The following is a 25,350-nucleotide window of genomic DNA, read 5'->3' as shown; positions in this document are numbered from 1 at the left end:
TCATAGTTAATAAGAATATACTATGAAAAACATCTACGTGTAGATGTTGTTCCTAAATTTGTGTAGCCTTTATTTGAACAATAGGTCTAGATTATTCCAACATACCAGCCAGACTATGACAGTGTTGTGGCCCATCTGAGCAGCAGCATGCAGAGGTGTCATGCCATCGTTGGCTCTGATATTTGGATCCGCCCCACAGTCCTTGGCCAGGTATTGGACGACTTCCAGATGACCCTCCTGGCAGGCCAGGTAGAGGGGTGTGGCACCATTTTTAGTTTGGGAGTTGACAAGGCTGCAGGAAATCAAAGCATGAGATAAATAATACAGAGCTAGTTTCTCACATTATTTTTCTAATGAAGGTTGCCAAATCAGAAGATCAGCAGCAGGTGATCAGGAGTTTGGCCTCATGGTTAAAGCACCTTGGCTAACCTCAAAGGTCAAAGGTGTAATTTCCTGTAGCATGTCTCATCCATAGTCAGCAGTTCATGTTTTCAGACAAGGAAGTGAAGTAGTGACATCAGATGCTGTCAGATTACGGGTATTATATGATGTGATGTTAAAACAGTGATTAACCAATAAACATAATTCCCATACTATTTCTCCAAGTGTTACAAACTGCTTCACAAATTAGAAGTCTATCTTTACCATATTAAAATCAAGAAGTTTGGTTTAGCACCACCAAATTATCCATATCTCCCTTTTGGAAAACTTTGGATACCCAAATGATGACCTCTTGATTAAGAAAGAAAGCCATTTTATTTGACATTGTATTCTTACAACAAATTGGTCTTCTGCAGCAGCAACCTGGGGACCAACTCCACTTCTTCTTTCCATTGCCTTGCTCAGGGACACAGACAGGAGTATTAACCCTAACATGCACGTCTTTTTGATGGTGGGAGGAAACCCGAGCACCCAGAGGAAACCCACACAGACACGGAGAGAACATGTAAACTCCACACAGAAAGGACCTGGGATGGCCTGGGGTTCGAACCCAGGATCTTCTTGCTGTGAGGCAACAGTGCTAACCACTGGGCTACCGTGCCACCCTAAACGTGCCATTCAGGTGTGTGATGGATGCTGCTTTACACCATTTACATTTTACATATGAAAAGAAGTAAGCGGATCACAGCTTATCATTATAAGAATCACTGTAGGGCCACTTTATGTGCTATTCGGATTCCCCTGTGCAAGTGTTCCCATAGAGCTGCATGGGACATTAACCTGGAGATACCCAAACACAACTGCAGCTCAATATCGTCAACCATTTAAATCAACTTCAGTCATTGATAATTGACAATCATAAACTTAAATCAAACCAATATATTTCACACTGTACTTAAGTAAGGTAACTTGCAGCATAGAGTAACAAGTTACTTCATTGTACATTTTAAAGAGTTTGTTGAAAGGAAAATATCATCCTGATTGATTTCATTCTTTTTTTTATTCTATTTGCTTTACATCTGAAATGCCCACAATGAAGAGATGAGGTCGCTAATGAGTGAAGTAAACCCCTTCCCCCAATGCTGCATTTCAGTATAGATTTCTATTCATTTTCTGAAATTCTATAGATTTCAATTATTGATTTATCTTCAGATAAATAGGGTGAAAACACAACACAAAGGTGCAAAAATAAAAAATAAAATAAAAAAATAAAATTACCCCCAGCAAAACTATGTGTAGAAACAACTAGATAGAACATATCCAGCATCTACAGTTTATATCCATAACCCCTCTTTGCAAAATGTGTTTTCAATCTCTTGGACAATGGCCGGCATAGCAGCAGATAATTGCTTTAATAGACCATGTCTCTGTTGAACTCAACAAATCCACAGGGGATCTATTCTGAGAAGTGCAAAGACAATATGGTCAGCGATCCAAATCTGCATCCCCTTCATTATCAAGGGCCTTGTAGCTACGCCACTCCTGGGAAAAGCTCGACCAATGACCCCCCCCCCCCCCACACACACACACTTTTGTCCCAGATCTTTTCAGTCACAGCGGGAGGTCAGCGAGTGAGCAAGAGCTTCCCCTCTAAATCCCATAAGGCCTTGCTTTATTTGGGTACTGACAAATGAGCAATGAGTCCTGTAAGAGGATTACCTCCCCAGTAGCGTCGCCCATCCTGCACTGCGCTTAACACAAGTGTTGCCAGTAGCCACAGGAGATGATAAAGAGAAGGAGTACTGGAGGGAGGGAGAAAACTATAGGAGGCTCAAGGATGAAGCAGAGGGGTGGATCCCATAGACACAAACATGACCCTGACTGGCTTTCCCGCAAAAGATTTGCAGCTCAATGTCAGGAACTGTGTCGACTAAAGACCCCACATAGGAACTATATGTGGATGACGTTAGGTTAGATTCTGGACCAAATCCCAACACTTTAAGCTGCCCTGCCTCTCTGCATTTCTGGTGTTTAGCGCTGGACAGCACACAGTCACACAGCCTTGAAATAACACGATACACATAGAAAAAGAGTTTAAATGAGACACACTGTTGAATCGTAGCCAGCCATCTTTCTCCCCCATCTTGACGGGGGAGAAAGTCACAAGACGGTATGAAGGTATGCTTGGGTGGTTGGGGTAAAGGTTCCAAATATAAAGGCTCTTGCTGAATATTTAAGAAGTGGACTTTATTTTCAGTTCTGTCATGAGGAAGTGGGCAGACAGGTGAATTATTCATGAATGTAACCAAACTGGGCAGGAGTTGACTTGCAGGATGGGGTCTAAGGAGGGGAGGGGCTCGTATTTAGCATGATGAGCATGAACGATGAACATGAAAACCAATGACGAGCAAGATGAGCAGAGACAGAAAGCTAAAGAATTTTCTCCTTGGGATAGACCGACGAGATGCACGACACAAGTAATTTGTTTCCAGAATCCTAAAATGCATGCAGGCTTGGCCGCCCTTCACTGAAGAAGTGCTTTTGGAGTAGAGGTGTAGATTTCAAAGGGCTTTACAAAGAGGCTAGTCTTGTGTGACAGACCGAACACAAAGTGCCACAACGTGTGATACCTTGTCAATCACTTTGTCACTCGAAGGGAAAAAATACACGCACTCCAAAGTAGTCGATATTTGATATACTGCATTTCTAGTTCAGCTCCAATAACTTATTTGCCTCAGAAATTGCCGGTACACTGCTTTCCGCTATTATGTCCACAGTGACAAATGAGCAGGTTATCTTCATTACTAGCAAAGTAATTGATGTCCCTCTAATGGTCTGCTTGCCTAATAAAAGGTTGTTACTTTCTCAGTAGCTTTCCCCGTCTAAATAATTCAAAAAGCTTCGGGAGAAACCACATGGCTTTGAACCAGCTGAAGTCCTCCTCAACAGCTCAACTAAAGTGTGCTGTTGTCCGACTACGTCTCATCCTGGTTATTTAGGGTTTCACATTTTACAGCGGATCCAGCGGATCGTCACACGATCAGTCATAAATGCACCTTGTCGATACAGTTATGTAACCAAAACAAGGTGCATTCTGAACACGAGGGAGATCTGAGACAACCTGAAGTAAAGGCCAGTGAAACCAGGTGGCGACAGAAGAGTCCATATGAATGTGTCCTTTGTAGCTGGGGACAGAAGAGTCCATATGAATGTGTCCTTTGTAGCTCACTGATTAGAGCACAGCGCTAACACCACTAAGGTTAAGGTATCCATTACCTGTGTATCTCAGCAAGTACGAGACAGTGTTAACAGGGTCAGAGGTTTTAGTTCCTGTATACCTAAGTCGAGTGCATCACTGACACCATCGATATGAAAAATGGACTCATGGTTCTGCATCACACCATGCAGAAAAGCCTCTACATTTTATGAATTTTGAACCTCTTGTGGGATAACCCTTTCCCATAAATATATTAAGAAGATTAACCCTTAACAAGTAGCGGTGTTATCACTTAACCATTGTTTGAGTGGTATGTTCTCCGGCTGAGAGTGCAATACCACTTAATCCATCATTTCATGCAAACTTTCTCCTTGGCCTAAGATAACCAAGTTGATAATTGTGCACTCTAACAACGCCATTATTTCCAAGATGAAAATCACAGAAACAACAGCCAACGCTGACAAATGGCATGGTCAAACAGGCATGGGAAAAGTCTAGTAGTGAGTAGGCTGATCCAAATCCTAAGACAAGCGATATTACCACATAGTTACACCACTGAGAAATATGACCCACAGCACAAGTTGTAATATCCCACTTTCTAGAAAATCCTATCCCAGAAGTCTACCCCCTCCTTTCAACCTCATGCTGGAATTATGCCTCGGCCAAAGATCTTAATCGGCACTAATTGATTGCGTAACCTGTCTGTTTCTCCCTCTCTCTCGCTCTCGCTCTCTCTCTCTGGCTATCAGTGGAGACACACAACGCATTGGCCTGTTGGTTTCGCTGCACTGAAATAGAAGTGTGAACCGATTCAAAAGTGGGCTATAACTCTTACAAACGCTATCTGGCGGCCAGCCAGCATCTGTGCAGTCTTACTTGTATCAAAAATAGACAATGATGGGCTAATGAGAACATTGCAGAAAGACAAATACTCCAGCATGTTCAAAGTAGCACGTCACTCAGTGCTCTTGGCATCCCTTCAGAGAACAGACCTTTGGGTAGGGCATTCACAGGATAAAACGTTACAGCAGCCCAAACATTATTAAGCAACCTTTTCACAAAGAAGCTGTGGGACATTTTAAATCCTTTTATACAAATGCAATAGTTGTTATGCAATAAAACAATGCAGGACAAACATTACGGATATAGCAAGTACTTGGTAGATTATATACATTTTTCAGAGTCCTGAAGGTCAGTAATCTGAAAAAGTTCTTTGGTGTGTTGCTGGTAAGGCAGATTGTCTTATATAGGATAGAAGATACTGGCATGCACATTAGAAACGTCATCTCTGGTAAATGTTTTATCTAGCACGGCTTGCTATTTGAACTGGAAAATGATAAAACCTTGACCAGCTGGATGATAATCATAACTTTATGACACTTCAGAACAGAGTATTCAAAGTGCTTCAGAGTTAAAAAAAAAAAGGCCAGTGCAATAATGCCATAAAATAAGACACTGTATACGTGTTTTATTACAAAACGATTTAATGAAGCATTGTGCACATTATATGGCTTGTTTATCATTTGCCCTCTGTTGCACAACATACAGCCTTTTACCCATCATGCCACCACTCATATAAGTGATGGCGTGATGATGTAAGAGAGGTCATGTTATCCCTGGGGACACGGGGGTACAACAGTCGCCCAGCCACCCAATTACCTCACAGAATGTGATGAAACAACAGTGCAGGAAACCCCGAGACGGGAATGCTATCTCCCTGCCACAAAGTTTCATACGGCACAATGCTCGAGGCCCGCAAGTAGAAAGCAAGCCCCTTCCATTCAAACGGATTTGTTTCCCCTCATTATCTTATCGCCAGTTGGCGCTGCTACAGCCCGTCACCGTGGCGACAGCAGCAAACAGCAGTGGCGGGAGGGGTGGTGGAGAGGGGTGAATGGAAGCCCAGCTATCAGTGAGCTACCATGTCCCCTTGGGGCCATTAAATTTTCAGCAGCTACGCACCTGTCTGGGGTGCAACTGGGCAATATTGGAGTTCCCCCAAGGCTCAAGGTTAGCGCTCCGACCTGCTCCCGGTCCAGCGGAGGTTGTTGGCTTTCAAAAAAACTCACTGCAATCAACTCCGATGTTCAGCTCAAAGGCAATGTCGTAAATGACTTACTTTTTTTTTTTTTTATTAATCCCGGCTGCTTTTATGGCAGTGGCCTGTGTGCTGTGCTGGGGATTTTGCTACACGCTGGAACATGAAAGATCACAAACAGCCTCAACATTTATCTCTGTAGTTAGATTTTTATTTCTTTATAGCTGTCGTGTGTTGCAAACAGTAATGATAATCTGCAAAAAAAAAAAAAAAATCTGTAGAGGTACTAGGTGTCAGTAATCCAGCTTGTTAAACTAGTTGATGGCATTCAAAATTACTGTCCTCTGCTGAACTCCTTTTAATATAGCTTGAATTAAACCGTTTAATTTTCTTAAGGTCTCTGACCATACTTGAGTCAGTTTTCCTTAACAGAAATGCATTTCATTTAATCCAACTGAGCAAGCCACAAGCCCCAACCTGCTCACTCGGCCCAAGTTTCCCTGGCTAAAAGTGTTGGCGACAAGCCAAAAGTATTAATGTGAATGAAAACGAGGCACATGCTTTAACAAGTGGTGCTCAAATGACAGCAAGTAACAATAAATGATGACTATAAAACATGACAATTATTTAATAAGTACAGTGTTTTATCTCAATACTGTTAATGATATTGGGGGGGGCACTTTACTTTTTCGTAGCCTCCAGTGGAAAAGCAGTGCAGTGCAGTCAGCACAAAAATGTACCGTGTTTTTACAGTTTGCAAATTTTGTTTGTACATCCTTGTAGGCTTGTTACGTATAAGGGCCATTTACATCAGGCACTTGCAAACAAGGCTTTTCCATGGTCAAGTACATAGTGAAGCACACTGGGGATGAGGCTATTGTGAAGTTATGTGCTTGTAAATATGGTGCCGGAGGGCCATAGATAACGGGTAACTAGTGACGGTAAAAACTATAACCCTGAACATCCCTGTTTGGGGGAAGTTGACTTTGTTGTCCGGACCCTCTTAATTCAATTCAGGGCCGTAAGAAGCTAGACTATATCCCACTGGGCATAGGTCCAAAGGCAGACAGACTCTCCTGACAGGTCACCAGTCCAGCACAGGGCCCACACACACAATCAGTCCCATCTATGGTAAACGTGGAGTCGCACATGAACCTAACCCGCATGTGTTTGGACTGTGAGGGGAAGGCTGTGGGGGGAGGGTCTGGAGAACACCAGTGCAAACAAAGGAAAACATGTAATTGCCACACCGAAGGACTAGGATTAAACCAGGGATCCTCTTGCTGTGAGACAATAGTGTTCACCACTAAGCCATCATACTGCCCCCTTACAAGCATGCCTTTGGGAGCAAACCCAAGCAAATCCAACACAGAAGGGCCAGGGTCGAACCCAAGATGCTCTTGTTTGATGTGACTGTACAACCATGCCAACAATTCTCTCTATACAGAATATGAATTACAACTGTTGTTCTGTTCATATGATGATACAATACCCATCCCGAACAGTCCATTTCAGATTGAATCCAAAAACCATTGCTGGCAAAAAAAAAGAAAGAAAAAGAAAGTGTATCACACCATTTGATTCTGGTCAAACAATAGGATGTTTAAACCAAGCAATGCAGTTGGTCAGGATGTGTGCCAACCATGCTTATAATACCTCTGAAGCAGAGATGGTTGCACTGTACTGGCTGTTATGTCAACTACATTGGTAACTAGGGAGCTCATTAGTGATCTTTCTTGTTTTTCCCTGGTTGTTTTAGTTCTTTTAATGTGTACTATTTTCCACATAAAAAACATGCCAGTGACTATTGCGTAGGAGATAATAAACTTAGATAGTATTTATATTTCTTCTGTTAATTTGAGTAGTTCTGTGTAGCCAAAGTCATGTTTCTACCTTGCATTACTGTCTTATGCACTGTCACAATAAAGAATGCCTCCTGAGGTGATATTCCTCTGGGAAGGCCCGCTTTGAGTGGTTTGAAATGAGAGTGAATTAACCCTAACCCTGCTTTACTTATTAGTAGATCAAGCCTGCCAATGCCATAGCTGATGCCTTCAGTGAGCGTGTGTCTTTGCCCAGGTCTCATTGTGTTTTCAAAGCTTTATGGGTTCGATGTCATTGCTGACAGAGCACTGTTGGTCTAGCTTCATGTGAATGGAAATCATGAGTGTTATCTCCACGGAGCACAAGTCCACTGACACAGCACTGATTAGCCGTGATATTCATAGAGGGTAATCTTTCTCTCTCTCTCTCACACACACACATACACACACACACACACGTATACATACAAATACGAGTGCGCACACACACACACACACACACGCACACACCTGCTTTTGTTATAAGCTGAACACTTACACTCACTCAATTTTCTGAGGAAAATGATCCAAGCTGCATCACAAAAAAAAGCAAACTTGGGTTGGGGGGGTTGGTTTTTAGGGTAATTCATGTAGCTAAGAATTTCTTTTTAAAAAGCATTTCAACTCAATGTATCTACATTGCTTTGTAGCTGCAAAAAAAAAGAAAAAAAAAGAGGATCGGATCCCTTTCTTCTTCCATTTTCAATGCGAATTAACATACCAGTGGCTAATAGTGTGTTAGCACAAGTTTTGCAATACAGAATATTCTCTTCATGACTTAAAACTTTATGCCAAAACACTTGTGTCCAACGCAAACCAAATATAGCCCAAGACCTGTCGCAGAGGGGGGAAAAAAAATCATTTTGGTAAGCTCTTACTTTGGGCTGTGGCCAAACAGCAGTCGGAGAGAGGGCAGGTCTCCCTTGGCAGCGGCATAGTGGACTGCGAGGGCCCCAGTGTCTGTTGAAGCGCCGGGGTCTGCCTCCCCGCTCTTCAGCAGCCAATCAGTGACCTCATGGTGACTGAAGCGGCATGCAAGGTGGAGAATAGTGGCACCAGAACTGTCCCGGTCCTGTGAGCCAGAAAGAGGGTCAGTGCTGAACAGGCTCAAAGTGCCATCAAAGTTTATTTGGCAAATGCACAGAAGAGGGATGCGCCAGCAGTGAAAGACTTGAGCTACGAGACCCAATACAGCATTCTCAAAAACAACACAAGACAAGGCTTATGGGTAAAAAACAAAAGTAGATAAAATAGAGTAATAAACCTAGAGTGAATAATAATAATAATGATGATAATTATGAGCGCAATTAACACAAAATACAGATATTGTGTAAGAAAAGCAGAGGAGACAGTCTTGAGGAGCTGTCAGCTGGGGGTTGGGGGGTGTGGGATTTAGTCAACAATAAAATGTGCAGCTTGGGGGACAACCAAGCCCTTAGACAAGCTCCAGATACAAAGAGTGAGTATGTCCCAGGTATGACATGCAGAACACTGTCCAACTTAAGGAAAGAGCAGCAGATCACATAGAAAAATAGATTTTTTTTGCATCTTCCCCATCCTCTTATTTTAACAGTTCACTGAAAAAACCCCAATGTGTACCCGTAACATGTTTTCATTTTTTGTAACGAAAACTCATCCAGGGCTAAAATGTGCTTTGTATGCTTTGAATTTCAGTTTTATTGGGAGGGCAATCTCTTTGTTTACACTTATTTTGATATAAGTCCACTTTTAATCAACATGAGGGGAAGTTATAATTTTTTTGTTTTGTTTTTGTTTTGGCATTTTCTGCCTTTATTTGACAGTGACAGTCGAGAGAAATAGAGGAAAGGCAAGGGAGAGAGAGAGGGGATGACATGCAGCAAAGGGCCCTGGCCGGATTCAAACCCAGGCCGCTGTAGTAAGGACTCTTCTTTATGCGGTATACACACTACAAAGTGAGCCATCGGGGTGCCCCTGCTACAATTATAATTTGAGGCAGTGAGTATTTCAAATTTTCAGTAAAGAACCAATGAAATGATAATCACAAAAGACATGCTATCAAATGGAAACCTCCACAGACACCATACCCCTGAACTGCTTTGCTAGAGCAAAATGTGACATCTCACAACATGTCAGACAAGAGGCTCATAAGTTAGATGATATAACGAGGTGTCTTTATTACTTCTCTACGGCAGATCAAGCATCCAAACACTGAATTTAATGGGGAGAGAAAGTAGTTGAAAACACTTTCATTACTCTCATCTTAAAATTTGGAGACAGGGACAACAATAAGTCTAATCTAATAAAATGCCTGATTGACTAATGATTAATGTATTGTCTTTAATCATATTTGTCAACTTGTTTGAAGAACACCACTAATTTTGAGCACAACAAATAATGAGTGTGGTTCACGCATGCGAGTATATCACAGCCAGTATGATAGACTTCTCTCTTTTGAGTATTTACTTTAGAGTAGCAAACCCTAATTTCATTTGATGTACTTTAATTTGATTTAATTCAGGAGGTTCAACAGGGTCAGCCAGCTAATTTGTTGTCCATGAAACAGATTGAGGTTAAGGGTCATGCTCAAGGTTATTTTTCTTTTCTTTTTGATTTTGATATACTTCATCTTTCCCCATGGAGAAATTCATGCTCTGCATTTAACCTATCATAGCTGTGTAGCTAGGAGCAGTGGGCAGCTGCCGTGCAGCGCTCGGGGTCCAACTCCAGTTCATCTTGCCATGCCTCAGTCAGGGACACAGACAGGAGTATCAACCCTAACATGCATGTCTTTTTGGTGGTGGGGGAAACCGGAGCACCTGGAGAAAACCCACTGCAGAAATGGGGAGAACATGCAAACTCTACACAGAGGACGACCTGGGATGACCCCCAAGGTTGGACAAACCCAGGGTTCAAACCCAGGACCTTCTTGTTGTGAGAAGAACGTGCTAACCACTCGGCCACCATGCCGCCCCATTTCACAAAGGACAAAACCTGACCTCTGGTTAAAGAAGGTGGGTGTCCTCGACAGCCACTAGGCTTTGCTGCCCCATGTTATGTTACTGTGTTAGCAAAGGCTTAGAAAGAAAGACTGCAGTCAGGTCTCTCTCAACACTTTAGATTCCAGAGGAATAGAATAGGTCCATGAGTTCATTGTTGTCGTTTCAACTGGAAATTGCTGCTTTTTTCCAGTTTTTTCCAGTTTTGAAAACAGAATAAAAATAAGTCTTAAAAGAGCAAGTATGCATGTGCATGTTTGAGTGACAAGGACAGACAGAGCGAGAGAGAGAGAGGGAGAGCAAGCGAGTAAGAGAGCAACACAAAGGCCATTTTTGAGACTAATCCAATAGTAAAAGCTCTTGCAATAGGGACACATCAGGACATAATGCCAGTCAAATGTTTAACCCCTCAAATTGCTGGCAGATATTTGTAATGACAAATAGAAACAAGGATAACTGACTATTCATTGAAAACACCCAACGTCAACTCCACACCTAAACTCTACGCTACTGGATTGTTTATAGTACGGGTTTGAGTGGTTGGGGGGACTTTGGGACATGCTAAGGATGGTCGGGGTTATGTTTGAACTGTATCTTGGGGCATACACTGGGGGAACTATAGCCGTATTTCCTCCACAGGAACTTTCCCCAAGAACCAGGAACCTTTTGAGGAATTCAGTGCGTTTCCACCACAGGAACTTTCCCCAGAAACCACGAACCTTTCAAGGAACCCTGCATTTCCATCGCAGGGACCAGGGTCTAAATTAAGTTCTGGGAACATTATTTTACCCTCCCAAAGTCCCTGCTCATGGGGTAGTACTTTCCAAAAGTACAGGAACTTTGGGGGTGGGGCTTGCAGCACTGAACATTTCCAATTGGTCGAGTACTCACAGCGTTTTATTGCAACCACCATTTTTAAAAATCTGCAGCCGCAAATCAGTTTGTTTTATGTTCATTGTGCTTTGACACATCAACATGGAGTTACAGAAGAAATCATATGACAGATGGACCGATGGCGAAGTCCAGGCCTTATTGAGCATTTATGCTGAGGATGAAATTCAGTAGGAATTGGAAACAGCGACCCACAATGATAAGGTGCATGCGAAAATCTCTTGCAAGTTAAGCGAGCTGAACATTGTTCACACTGGGAACAGTGCTGGGAAAGGCTTAAAAAAATCAAAACAAAATTACAAGAAAATTAAGGACCACAAATAATGATGCCTGTCTGTTGCTTTATATGGCGTCATCATTGTTGTGTAGTCGCTTGCAAAAATGACATATAAAACAGCTGTCACTTTTTATATATCAGCAAAGTAATTTGCCTGATCTTCACGGGTCTTTAGACTACGGTGGAAACTCAGACAACAATGAGCTGAAGAAAACTTTAGTGCCTTGAAAAGTAGTTCCTGGGACTAGAGGTGCTGGGTACTTTGGGTGGAAATGCAGCTTATAAAGAATTTATGGGAATACTCTGATCCTCTGAAGTCCTCGGCAGCTTTCAGTTGGAGCCTTCTAAAAGGCATGCTGTGTTCTTTGGTCAGTCAGGAAACCAATACGTTGTGTGTGAACACTTTGCGCCTTTAAACTATGAGGTTACTAAGAATGTTGCAAGCCTATCTGAAAGTGAAAGGCTCATTAACCTAATGCATTGTACGAAGATGTAATGGCCAATGTCAGTTTACCTCAACCATCTTGAACTGAATTATATATTTCTAATCCCACTCTGCATGAGCTTTGAAGGATTTGGTCAAAGTAAATCCATTTGTACATACTTTAATATAACAGCTGTATGAAGCAAAGTAACACAGTAGGCTCTCATAAGTTTTAAAAGGGGTAAGCCACAATCAGTCCGTTTTATGTTTCCAAGCAAGTGAGAATAAAGCCTGAAGGAAAGTTAGACCTCCCCCTTCAAATTTTATTCTACAATAAACATTACCAATATGTCAACAGTATGGGTAACAGTAATTTCCCTTGAAACATCTAGTATAATAAAAATGGCAATTTTTTAAATAATGAAATTACTGCAACTGCACTGACTGTAGGCAAGTAGCATCGCATCGCCGGACCTATTTGATATAGAAGTGATTGATGGATAGACAAGTGATTTCACAAGTTTTGCTTGGCTAGTTCACCAGAAAACAATGTGCCCTAAATGTAAATTCATGTACAAGAATGGGCCTTGTTTATCAATTTTTTTATATACAAACAATGTTTGGCAAACATTAATAGGTCAAAGAATTTAAATTAGCCTTAATTATGAAGCTTGACTTTAAAAGCGCCTTGCAGATGGCTGGTACATGTAATTCAGTTTTAGGGGGTTATTGTAAAAGTTAACCAGTGTGTAAATATTTGAATATGGCTCATTACGTGATAACTTGCTTTACTATCAGCTTTAAATTAGCATCTAGATGCTTTTAATCAGTGTGCTGGGTCATTGGATTCTTGAATTATTTAATATAAATCATTTAATACTCTTAATAGAGAAAGGGAGGAGAAATACTTCATATCCACGTTTAAGCAATTAAAGCAGTTTTTTTTGCAGCAACAAAGCCAAAGTATTGCAGGCCTACCGTCACTCAAAACAAATATGGAACAACCATTTTATGGCTTTTTGCTGTTAATTTCTTCAGGAGTAGGACGCCTCCAGACCCACCTTAGTATAAGTTTCGCCCCCCCCCCCCAACTCCTATCTACGGTGACGCCTCTGCTGCTGCCCAATATCTTGGGAGAACTTCTTCCAGACGGCCCTATGAGAGTGTGGGTCAATAAAGCTTAGTAGTAAGGTTACAACCATGTCCTGACACCAGCCTGATCAGCTCAGCCGGTTGTGCAGACTGGCTGCTCGGCTATATTTATAACAGTCTCTCTTACTGAGAAACATGACTTTATGTCGCCTGAAAGAAGTCTGACAGCGTCTTGCTGACAACAGGTCCGGGAATGCGCAGCTGCCATGACATGAGGCGTCCCTAAGGTCATGCTCTCACCCTCTCCGGGTCGCTACGAATAAAGCACCGAAAAGGGGACATATCAAAGTTAAACGTGTTCTGACGTTTCAGCTGAGGGGTCCCCAAGTGTTGTTGCGCATGCGTGGGCGAGTGTCAGCGTTTGGGTTACGGTTTCTCCCTATTTGCTCCATCCGACGTAGCGACACAAGATGGACAGATCACCCTCGTTAGGCAGCGCCGCGGGTGGTTACGGGGCGGCGAGTGGTGGACACGTTGTCCACCATTTAACTGTCTCCACGTACTAGTTCACCTTCTCACATCAAGCTCACCGGTGTCCGACTGACATGAAACGGCTTCACTCACCATAGAGCGACATCCACCCTGCGTTAGCAGCCACTGTAAACAGGCGAGGTTGCCCGTGGCGGCCGCGTCGTGAGCGGGGTTCGCGCCGTTGTTCGCCACGCCGTTCCCCGACAGACCTGCCTCCTCCACCAGGAAACGCAGGCACGTCAGTTTCCCGGCCCTGGCGGCGTGGTGGACGGGCGATGCCCCCAAAATATCTTTGACATCGTCGCTCAGTTCTTTCGCCGCTAATTGCACTTTCAGGGTTTGCACGTCCCCTTGCCGGGCGGCGAGCAGGGTCTTCTCCGCCACCATGGCCGTTAAGCTTGACAGCTCCCGGAGTAGGCTATGCCAAGTCCAATTAGTTCCCCGTCATAGATGGAGACATCATATTGTTTTGTGCAGGCCCAGTTGCGTTGCTCGACTCAGTCTTAATTCATTTCTTCGGGGGAACCGTTACACGTGATTGGACTCATACCTTAAAAAGAGGCCGTTCACAAAAATCAATCCGTCATCTATCACATGCGCCTTAGGAGCTTCTTGTAAAGATTAGGTCATCGTTTAGCACAACCTATGTACCGTTTCCCCCAGAACTGGAGGCATGCACGTCTCGCTCCACATATTCTGTTGTGTAGTACCTGAGCGAAAGCGTCGGTCGATCAGCGTTTACTACAGTGGTCAGTGACAAGGCGCGCTTCTTTTCTTGTGCCGATGCGCCCGTAATGCTCAACACCTGTTGCAAATGTTTCCGGGGTTTGTTTGTTTTTTTTTTAAATCCTGAAAGTTTTTTTGTTCTTTGCTCGTATGTTTTAATTCTGGATTACAGCTGTATTCGCTCCAAAGAATATTCCGTGGTGTTTTTCTTGCTGTCACAGATGGCGACATGGGACTCAACACTTGTTAAATAATCCATTAGGGGGAGGATCACTTAGCCTGTTACATGTTATTGTCCCTAGAAATCGGCTCAGAAGTTAAAGGGACAGTATGGCAACTTGAACACGCGGCATGAGAGGGAAAGTGTGGCGGTCCCAGGGGTCGAGCATACAGCCCAGAATTGAGATTTAACGAGTTTCTTACATTAAAGTGCAGCTTTGTTTGTGTATAGGCCACATGTTCACCTGCGTCGACTGTAGTGGAAATAAGTGGAAACGATACATTTCACAGTAGTCCGCTATTGATGGCGCCAGGAAGACTATAGGTCCACCTGGTGGCTTTGTATGAGATTGGGTCTCGCGTATTTAAATGTTCCGTTTGTTCGATCAACAAATAGGATAGTTGTTCTGCAAACGCTGATAATTTTTTCAACCATTTAAAAATATTGACAATTCAAATAATCAGCTGTTTTCTTCCTCCCGGGTGGAGATGTTTCCGGTTGACAGGTGAGGTCAGATAATTTTCCTCGTCCTACGTTTTCAGTTCACAGAGGTGTGACTAATCGCTTTGAACGTGGAGAATACCCCCAGAGAGACTAGGGGTTTTAAGTCCCTCAGCCATTTTTAAGACGAGTGTTATCATTCAAAAAACCTTCTGTCGTACGCAGCATTTGTCGCCTCGTGTAAATAGACTGCATTTATGTGCGCTTTCACTCTACATTATAGTCTACGTAGGCTATATTTATTTTGTTTGCAATGAAGCGATTGCTGGTGTAACGGGGCAGTCCTATGCTGTTCTCTGCTGGTCAGCCTGCTGCACGCCCGTCACTCTCATCAGTAGCTCTGCGTTGTGTTCTATTTTCGGTGGGGCCCCAGGTGTTGTGGGGGCCCTCGGTTTCTCATCATCATCATCATGATCAAAGAAGGAGGGGGGGGGACACACAGGACTCTATTTGGCCCACCTTGCCATTTATTTTGGTTTCAAACCCTTCGACAACCGTCCAGTCCTCCAGCGGGAGCGGTGTTTCTTACGGACGTGGGGGTCGAAGTTCAACCACTGCCCGGACTCCACTCGTGTGCGTTAGAAGTAGAAACCGTCCACGGGACTCCGATGTAAGAAAGGATAAACAAGTATTTTATCCCACAGCTTGCAGTATCTTCTTACAGGGATACTCAAGGTTACGTTCTCCTCAACCAGCAAAACTGTCCCACGGTAAGAAAAACGTGTGGCTCGGCTCGATTGCTGCTTGAGACTCCTCCCACAAAACAAAAATGGCCTCTCCCGCGTTCCCTCTTCCGTGTACCCACAAGACCTCTCTCTTAAAGCGACAGTACACGTATATGACGGTCGTTGGAAAACATACATAAAAGTAAATAATGACATAAAATAAAATGTAGTAAACACAAATAACAGCACACAGACAGGATTTGGTGATATTTCATACTCAAACAAAATAAAATAAAAACATTAATTTTAACCTGGTTACATTGGTCTGGTTGATCTCTTCGAGGCCCCCCTGTTAGTGACCTGGACTCAGTCAGATATCAGGTTAGGTTGCAGTGGGAGGTGGCGGAGGAAGCCTTATATGTGCTCTTAGCATTCAGTCGTGTGGGATAACGAGGCAGACGTTGAACGATGAATTGCAATACTTTCCATCACCAAAGGACGGCGGGAAAGCATAATGTTGACGAAGGCACACCTGTACAGGTGAAGAAGCCTGCAGGCCACATTGTTTTGTGGGCTGCTCCACGTCAGACACACAAAGGGAATCAGATTTTGATCCAAATAACCGTTAAGCCGACTATAGCCTAAACATTTAGTCTTTTTTTTAAAACACTTTAACAATAGTTAATCCTGTGATTTTAAAAAAAAGTCAATATGAGCAATGTGGGGGGATAGCTCATTGACATGCGCGTCATCCTTGCTCATTTCCACACGGGCCTATTGCTGCAATGTGTCGGCCATTGTTGGCGGGAGACAACAGCAACCACCATCTCGATGACGACCGAAACCATCAGCGGCAAAAGCAACCAATGTTGCGTGACATCGGAGGCCGTGTACGCGGTCCCTTCCACTTAACCCCGTCAGATGTCCCCGAGGGGGTGGAGGTGGGGATGGGGTGGGGTTGAGTCTCGTGCTTGACGCGTGCTTCCCCCGGCCCATCTGTTGCACCGGTCCAACTGTCGGAGACACGGGACACGGCGCGTCGGGGCCAATTGGTGGAGGAGGAGGAGGAGGAGGAGGGGAAATTCCCACGAGGATTCAAATGAATAGGATGTTGCTGAAGGGTTTCCCCTCTCAATGACAAATCATCCTCGCGCACCTATCCTCAAACTGCACGGGTCGGTAGCGCTAAACTAGGAGCTAATCATATAAGACAGACTTTGAGGAATTTTGGAGTCGTTTAAATCCACCAGTTTATAAACTGGCGGCAATGTCCAACTATTCTTTAGACGTATCGCATGATGGGGAAATTTGGATTTTAGACGTTTTTTTTTGTAAAAAAAGAAAGAAAAAAGGTTTTAACTTGGTAAAACAACCCTGCACAGCGACGTGTCATAAGGCACGTTGCTCTATTTGTGGCAACGGCAACTATAAAGTAAGTAGGTTATATTTATCATAATTTAAACCGTGATTATAATATTTCCGTATGCGACAACAGACTCTGTAATCTGTGCTGCACCTGCTACCTAGCCGTTAAAAGCAGAGGGCTGTAATTGGTAGCCTGGCATATACAGGGTTTAATCTCTCCGCAGTCTTTTCCCAGGGTTCATTATGTAGACGCTCCCCCGACTTCAATCAAACTGTAAATCCCCTCTGAACTGGACGAGAGCCGTCAACGGTTTTCCTACGACGCCGAGTACAAAGCCTGGGAAAGCCGGGATATGTCCTCCACGCGTCTGACGTGCGACAGTTATTCAAATTGCTCTCCATTATTCACAACTTGGCCCCATTGTCACCGCATCTGCTGCCGCTGCTGCGCGGGAACATTCAAACCGGGGGCGCTGCAGAGAGCGGAGGCAGCCTCGCAACGCACCCACCCGGGGCTGCCCTTCAGGTTATAGCCCTTATAGCCCGTTGCCTTGTCATCACGTTGGTCATCAGGCTTTTATTCGGCCCGACACAAGTAGGCACAAAAAAATAAGCGTTGTTTATAACCCAGATAATGACATTCTGACAGGCTCCAACTTGACTGTGAGAAAATGTTCCGCCTACTTTGAATCTACACACGATAGATGCTGTAAAATGCATTTTGTGAGACATAAATAATAATAATACATTTTATGTCCATTATAATTCTGTTATCCTCTTTCAATGTTGTATTATGTAAATTGCGTGAACACAACATCCATTGCCCGTTGTCCATCTTGGGGAGAGATCCCTCCTCTGTTGCTCTCCCTGAGGTTTCTTCCTATTTTTTCTCCCTGTTAAAGGGTTTTCTTAGGGAGTTGTTTCTTATCCGATGAGAGGGTCTAAGGACAAGATGTTGTGTTGCTGTTAAGCCCACTGAGGCAAATTTGTAATTTGTGATATTGGGCTATACAAATAACATTGATTTGATTTAATAATAATAATAATAATAATAATAATAAAAAAATTCGAGAAGGAGAAGAAAGAAAATGTTCTGCACCTTGGTTCCGTTTGTATTCTTTCTTTAGTATTAATCAGTGCAGAACTAACCACTCCGTTTTCAAACTCGTCTGTAGGTGCGCAAAAGCCGCCGCGCAGCTGCTCCGCCGTCGTGCCCAGCGGCTCAGCTGGTTGGCGCGTGCCCGGTTAAACCCTGGCGCGTGCAGGGACACGGCCGTCCGCAACACGGCCCGACAGGCAACAGACGGCCAAGTATGCAGCAATGCGTTGTAGCATTGTTGTATCCAAACAGGCCTGTATTTATGCATAATTAAAAAGGAGGAATACCTCGTAATGTTTTAACCCATTCTTAATCAGGTGTTTCTCTGTATTTGATGCATTCTGTTGTTTAGGGGCAGACATGTTTATCAACGATCTCAACAACGACAATAATAAAAATAATAACGATAATAATAATAATATAATAACGATAATGATAACAATAATGATATCACAACAATAATAGTAATTATTATCAATATATTATTAACGCTAATAATAACAATAATAATCATCATCGTCATGTCTGCATTGGCTATAATTGGATAAACGGACATTAACAGATGAAGGTAATTGCTGCACATCATGTGGTGTATGAGGCATAAATGCTGTGCACAAGAAACGAGACGAGGCAACATGGATTTTATTATGCAGCGATTTCAGCTGCCTGAGCGGACAGAAGACAAGACACCACGAGAGAAGACACGCCTTTATTTATCCCACGTCTCTTGTAGGCTTTTCTCACTTTCTCTCTTACTGTAGTGTTCTTTCTTTCTTTCTTTCTTTCTTTCTTTCTTTCTTTCTTTCTTCCCTCCCCTCTTTCTCTCTGTCCGTCTGTCACCGTTTCACTCTATCTCGCTTTGTTCCTCCCACTTTATACCTTTGTCTTTCCCCATCTCGCCCCGATTCTCGTTCTGTCTCTCTCTTTCTCTGTCTGTCTCTCTCTCAGCCAGGTATTTCCCGTTTGCTCGTTTGTTTACAGCGATTATAAATTCACAGTCACTGATCATGATTACCAGCCTTATTTAAAACATGTGCAAATGTGTGTATATCTCCTTCTTAGTCTCTGCTCTGGAAAACAATGGGATGAAGAAACGCAATAAAAGTCCTTGCTGCTGTGCTGCTGTGCTGGTCTCATTGGGTGAGGCTGGCTCAGAGGATGCTCCGGTGCAAAGGATGCTGTGGTGCTGACTCAGCATCAGCTGCACATCATCTGTTGCATATAACACATACTACCCACAGCACAGCACAGAGGCATTGAGAGCCTCCATGTTCATACAGGCTGAAAAAAACGGCTTTAAAAAGACAATTCACCCTTGAATTGCCCACCTCAAACATCTTTACCACAAGTAAATAAATAAACAAACAAATCACAACATCAACCCTATCTCTTAAGCCTCATGTAAGTTCGTTCTTTGTACAGTTCTAGTAGAGACAACAACTGTATGTTGGGGTGTGAACCATTTAATTTGGGGCTATTGTCGATGTCCACGGTGCCAGATCAGCACATATGAAGCAATGGACTTGACATAGACAACCTAGGCCCACTGAAGTTTTGACTAGGAATAGTAAGACTTGCCCTCTATTGTAATTGATTACTCAGTAAAAAGGACGACTTACTTCTGGTTAGACAAAGCAAACCCTCGGGGACATACACACATAGACTTTGTTTCAGCCCCCCCCCCCCATTGTCACCTCGGGCTCACCACGCCGACTTGACGTCCCCCGTGGTGATCCAGTCATCCGTGAAGCTGCGGTGAGAATTCACAGAGTCACATTTTCTCACAGCCGGTCTCATTAGGGACAGCAGAGACCCGCCACAGAGACCCGCCACACTGGCCAACACAGACGTTTTGTCAAGGGAGCGTTTAGGCTGAAAGTTCGCTGTGCACACGTCTCATTACTCCAAATGCTGCAGCACCGAGTTAACTCGACACGATCATGTGCATTTGCATACGTGCAGCCTTTATCCACAACATTGCTCGAGAGGCCATAGCCGAGCCGTTTGATTAGAAAGTTTAAGTGAGTAAGACGGAACATCAAGATGATACCCTTCCCAAAACATGATAGTTTTGATACGTTTTGATGTGGCATTGCGTCTCGACACCCACGTGACAAAGCAAAACGTTAACCAACTTGGAAATAAAGGCAACATTTTTTTTTAAAATCAGTTGACACTTCTCCATTTTCAAATCAATAGAAATAGTTTTTGTTATTCTTATCCTATAAATTACTGTTGACAAGCTGTCATTTCATTGGAGTCCCGGTGTCTGCAATTGTCTGTCCATCCCAAAGCCCCCACTATTCACACAGCTGCCTTAATAGCCTATTGCAAACAAAGGCACGTGTTTCCAAAGATACGTGAGGTTTAAGATGTTTTAAATATAGAAAATAGCAACGTACCACACAGCGTGTCTTGGTTTCTCTCATGGCTGATGGCTGGAGGCTGGGCTGCAGCGTGGTCCATCATGTGGAGGGTTTGTCCACGCTGGCGACTGGAATCGTATTGAGCGCCCTGTTAGAACGCGAACGAGAGCCCGGCGTCCTCCTTGTGGGCGGGCACGGCTTATAGGCCACGCCCTCTTTCCTAGGCTCAGTACTACCTAGCGGTGAGCGTTTTTACATTTTCGAGTCGGTTAAACTGCGCGGCCTATTTTGACAGACGAAGATGGTCTGTTCGAGACCTATTCGTCGTTGTGAAATTACTGTTCGTTTTAAAAACTTAAACATCATTAGCTGCTCCCAAGACAAAAAAAAACTTCGTTTAATCAATGCTAAAAGCCTTAGTTATCCTAGTATATCCTTATATATCCTTAATATAATATATCCTTAATGCTTTCTTCTTCGTATTTCATTGTTCGGACATTGTTTTGATATAAAATATGATTATTCATCATAAACTGTTCCACTCACCCCTTAACAAGCTCTTAAGTTTTCAGAGGTCTTCCCAATCTGAGATATGATCGAAGAGCCATCTGGGGCCTTTGTTCCACTGGCTCGTGCTGTTCTCGTGCCCCTGATATGGCCGCACAATTGAGACCCCTCAGGGCCCCTGACAGGGGAAAAAAAGACCCGCCAACCAGTCGTCTGTCCAGTACCTCGCCAATAGCCTTGACATCTGAACATGAAAAATTCATTTACAGAAACAAAAAGAAGGCAAAGTTAGTGTTGCAACTTTTGGCCAGTGGCCAACTCTTACATCTTATGGGATCCCTTAGTCTAATGGGCGAGTGGCATTTGGTGATTGGCTGATGAGATATGAAGAAGATGAAGCTGAGCATGGGTGAGGGGGCTTGTTTGTGCTCGAAGCGACAGCTATTGGCCGAATGTCCCCCCCATACGACGCTATAGGTTTACCTTACGCATCTTTGAAGACCCCCCAAATCACGGCACCAGATGTGTAACCTTACCTTATAGCTTGGGTTTTAGCTTGGGAAGGCTGTTTAGCTATTCAAATCCGGGGCATCTATCTAATTTCATGTACAACAACGCAACATGTTTTCTCCGACTGTGAATGCGGGAACGCCACCGGGCTTGACGCGCTGTGGACAGAAGCGACATGGATGGCACGGCACAAATGTGTGTATGTGTGTGTGTGTGTGTGGGGGGGGCATTCTAAAACGCTTAACTTAACGTGGCTTTATGTACCAAAACATCGATCAAAGACGACCAAATTTCTCCCACACACACCTCCTTTCATACACTCTGTCACATGTTGAAAAATCATAAACCGAAGTCCTAGGAATATATCTTATATTAAACGTTTCCCTCTCCATCGACCCCCATCATAAGGAAAAAGCTTAACGTGCCTTCATGTCCCAAAACTATGATGGATAATGGCTTTCTATGAGAAAAGCCAATGTTCCTTATCGCAACAGGGACCAACGAATTTCAAATTCGCCATATACATAGCGGATCACTACCCCATTTTTTTTAAAAATAAGAGGTTAAATATTATTGCTCTTCCCAATTTCTTATATATATGCGCCAACTGTGGGCAAGCCGCATTAAGCAGTGATTTATAATGTGCTCCTATGGGGAAAACGTCAATGAAAATGACAATATTGATGTTAAACCTATGGGCTTGTCTCATTGGTTGTTGAGCGTGTTCATGCTCAGAGAGGAGTAAGAGAAATGTTGGCCTGATACGTGGCTGTTCTGGTCCATAAGCCACGTTAAGCTTTTTCCTTATAACGAGTGTGAATGCAGAGGAAAAACACTTAATATAAGATAAAGTCCATAATTCGGTCTTGGATTTTTTGACATGTGAAAGTGTTTATGACTAGATATGTGAAAGAAATTTGGTCGCCTTTGATGGATGTTTTGGTACATTAAGCCACGTTGAGCCTTTTTTTGTAGGTTAAGCTTATCAGAATGTGTCGAAATGGGGGCTACTTAAATTGACACAATTTCGGCTCTCGACGAAATAACGCCTTTTAACATAAAAATCATAGAATGAGAAGTTCAAAATATAAGGCTCAATTTAATGTGAAGTTTACAACATCGATGACTAAAGCAGCCCCTTTACGCACGGATGGTGCCGGCATTACGCACACAATAAACACACATCTTGCGTCATCGCTGAGCTGCTTGAACCGTGCTTTATCAAACATGGCAATCAAACTCGTGCGTTGTATTTGTTTTAGCCATGTATTTTACGAGTTCCTTAAGTTTCTCTCAATTTTTAACCATTACGGGAGCCTCCTTTTCCTGCTCCCAGCTGATGTGTAGTTTTGATCCAAAATGATAAAACTGCAATGTCCATGTCAGCCATACTGTAAAAAAATTACTGTAAAGATAAATTTCAACAGTAAGATACTGTTTTACTTTTTTTTTTTTGTTGTTAAATACAGTAATAATGTGAATAACACGAAGAGCATAGGTCACCAGTGATGCATTTTACGGTACTGAACAGTATTTATTTTTCTCCATTCATCAAATGTATTTTTCTATTTATTAAAAACATGTTTTCTTTTTTTAAGGTTTTTCAGTGTTTAATTTTTTTCTCTTTTTCATCGGTGAAGCAGGTTTCAAAATGTTCAATCTTCTTGGACACTGGGAAACCCAGCAGGGATGGTGGACTTCTGAGCAGCTTCCTTGACCTAGTGGGCCTGAAGCACAGCCACAGCCTCATCCACCTTGGAGTAGAGAGATTCTGGTGACTCCAGCATGTGGAGCAGCTCCGAGTTGTCCATCTCCAGCAGCATACCAGTGATCTTCCCTGCAAGGCTGAGGTGCATATTCTGGATCGGGGGAACTGACGCCCACTCAGCATTTGCTTCTGTTCCTGAGGAGGTGCAGCAACCAGCATGGAAGCAGTCAGGGGCTCCTGTCCTTGGACATGAACAGCAGGCTGCTGCATGGTGACCTGTGGCTGAGAGGCCATGTGCTGCTGGGGATTGCCTACATCAGCAGTATACTTGTACTGGGGCATGGTGCGCACTGGGGCAGCAGTGGCTGAGGCACTGGCAGGGCGCTGACTGAGGACTTGAATGGGCATATGCTGCTGAGATATCATCATGCGTGGGACCTGGGTGGTGGTGGGTTGCATGATGTTGAAGGTCTGGAGCCTGGGGGTGGACAGATGCATGGCATTGGGCATGTTTTGGAAGTCCTGGGGTTTCACACCCTGAGCAGCCCAACTGGGGCAGGGGTGAAGCTGGGGCAGCTGGTTGGCTGAGTAGTAAGCAGCACGGTTCTGAGCCTGAGGAATAGCAGCCATGAAATAGCCAGAAGGTGGGGTGGGTTGGGTACAGCTCAGGCAGTGGCCATTCTCTGCATGTACTGGTCGGTGAGGTGGGCCTGACATTCCTCCTTGTGCTGGGCTAATGCCACATACAGTGGTTTGGTAGCAGTGATGCGGCCATTCATCTCTGTCACAGCCATGGTGGCTTCTTCAGGGGAGGAGAAGCAGACAAAGCCAAAGCCTTTGCTACAACCATCCTCCATCATTACCTTAGCACTTGTTATGGTTCCAAAGGGTGTAAATTCTTTGCAGAGACACTCGTCACCCAAGCCATCATCCAAGTTTTTCTCATACAAATTAACACCCTGGTATCTAGTCATGTGATCCTGCTTCATTTGCTCAAACTTGCACTTGAGTTCATTCTGGCACCCTCCCTTCTTTTGAGCCCTATATCTGCCATTTAGCTCTTTGTCATTCATGTCATCAACAGCATTTTGTGCATCCTCGTGTCTCTCAAAACTGACAAAGCCAAATCCCTTTGATTTGCTACTGTCATCTGTCATGACACGTAGTATACTGAGGGCAGGTCCATATTTCCCAAACATCTCTTTCAGCTTCTCATCATCCATGTCCTCTCCAATGTTCTTAATGTAGACATTTGTGAACTCTCTGGCATGGGCGCCAAGCTCAGCTTCTCTCTCTTTCCTGGACTTGAAGCACCCAACAAACACTTTTCTGTCATTGAGTAACATGCCATTCATTTTCTCAATGGCACTCTCAGCAGCCTCGTGGGTCTCAAAGTGCACAAACCTGTAGCCCTTTGAGCCATTTTCATCACAAACCACATTGCAAGAAAGGATGTTTCCAAAAGTTGAGAAGGTGTCATACAGAGCCTTGTTGTCAATGGACTTCTCAAGGCTCTTGATGAAGATGTTGCCCACTCCACTCTTCCTCAGTGAGGGGTCACGCTGAGACCAGATGATTCGAAGGGGCCTGCCTTTGATCACATCAAAGTTCATGGTGTCTAAAGCACGCTCAGCATCAGCGGGCATAACGCAGGGAAAAGTGGGTGGTCATGTCCCTGCACACTCGGATGGAGAGGATGGGACTGGCCGGACTGAATTTCTCGTAAAGCATGGCCTCTGTAACATCCTGATCCAGATCTCCCATGTAGAAGGAGACCATGTAAAGAGGTGAAAGAATAATGGAGACGGAGACAGTACCGTAGGCGAACACTCAAATAACGAGTGTTCGCCTACTGGGAGTGCCAGGGTTCATCCCTGACGACGCATTTTCAAACTATACGACTAAAAAAAAAAAGATGACAGCGTAAAATATCTAAATGGTAAGTGACAGAAGCGTCTCCGTAATGGGACGATTACTCTCTACAGTGGCCTG

The 25,350-nt window shown here is 43.7% G+C and overlaps 1 protein-coding gene and 1 pseudogene across 1 annotated transcript in view; both read right to left on the bottom strand.

Moving 5' to 3' along the window:
* Positions 1-14,118, bottom strand: part of espn (espin) — a 64,339-nt gene extending 50,221 nt beyond the window's left edge. Inside the window, exons 1-3 of the mRNA XM_056274182.1 lie at positions 13,785-14,118; positions 8,377-8,570; positions 106-292 (exon numbers count right to left, since the gene is read on the bottom strand). Coding sequence (XP_056130157.1) covers positions 106-292; positions 8,377-8,570; positions 13,785-14,078 — 675 coding nt within the window. The 5' untranslated portion in view covers positions 14,079-14,118. The remainder of the gene's footprint in view (positions 1-105; positions 293-8,376; positions 8,571-13,784) is intronic.
* A 9,250-nt stretch (positions 14,119-23,368) lies between these two features.
* On the bottom strand, positions 23,369-25,137 carry LOC130107818 (polyadenylate-binding protein 1A-like; annotated as a pseudogene).
* Positions 25,138-25,350: the final 213 nt, after the last annotated feature.

This window comes from Lampris incognitus, chromosome 2 (assembly GCF_029633865.1).
Source record: "Lampris incognitus isolate fLamInc1 chromosome 2, fLamInc1.hap2, whole genome shotgun sequence".
In the NCBI taxonomy this organism is placed as follows: domain Eukaryota; kingdom Metazoa; phylum Chordata; class Actinopteri; order Lampriformes; family Lampridae; genus Lampris; species Lampris incognitus.
Note: the sequence above shows the minus strand (reverse complement) of the source record. Positions and strands in the feature narration are given on the sequence as shown.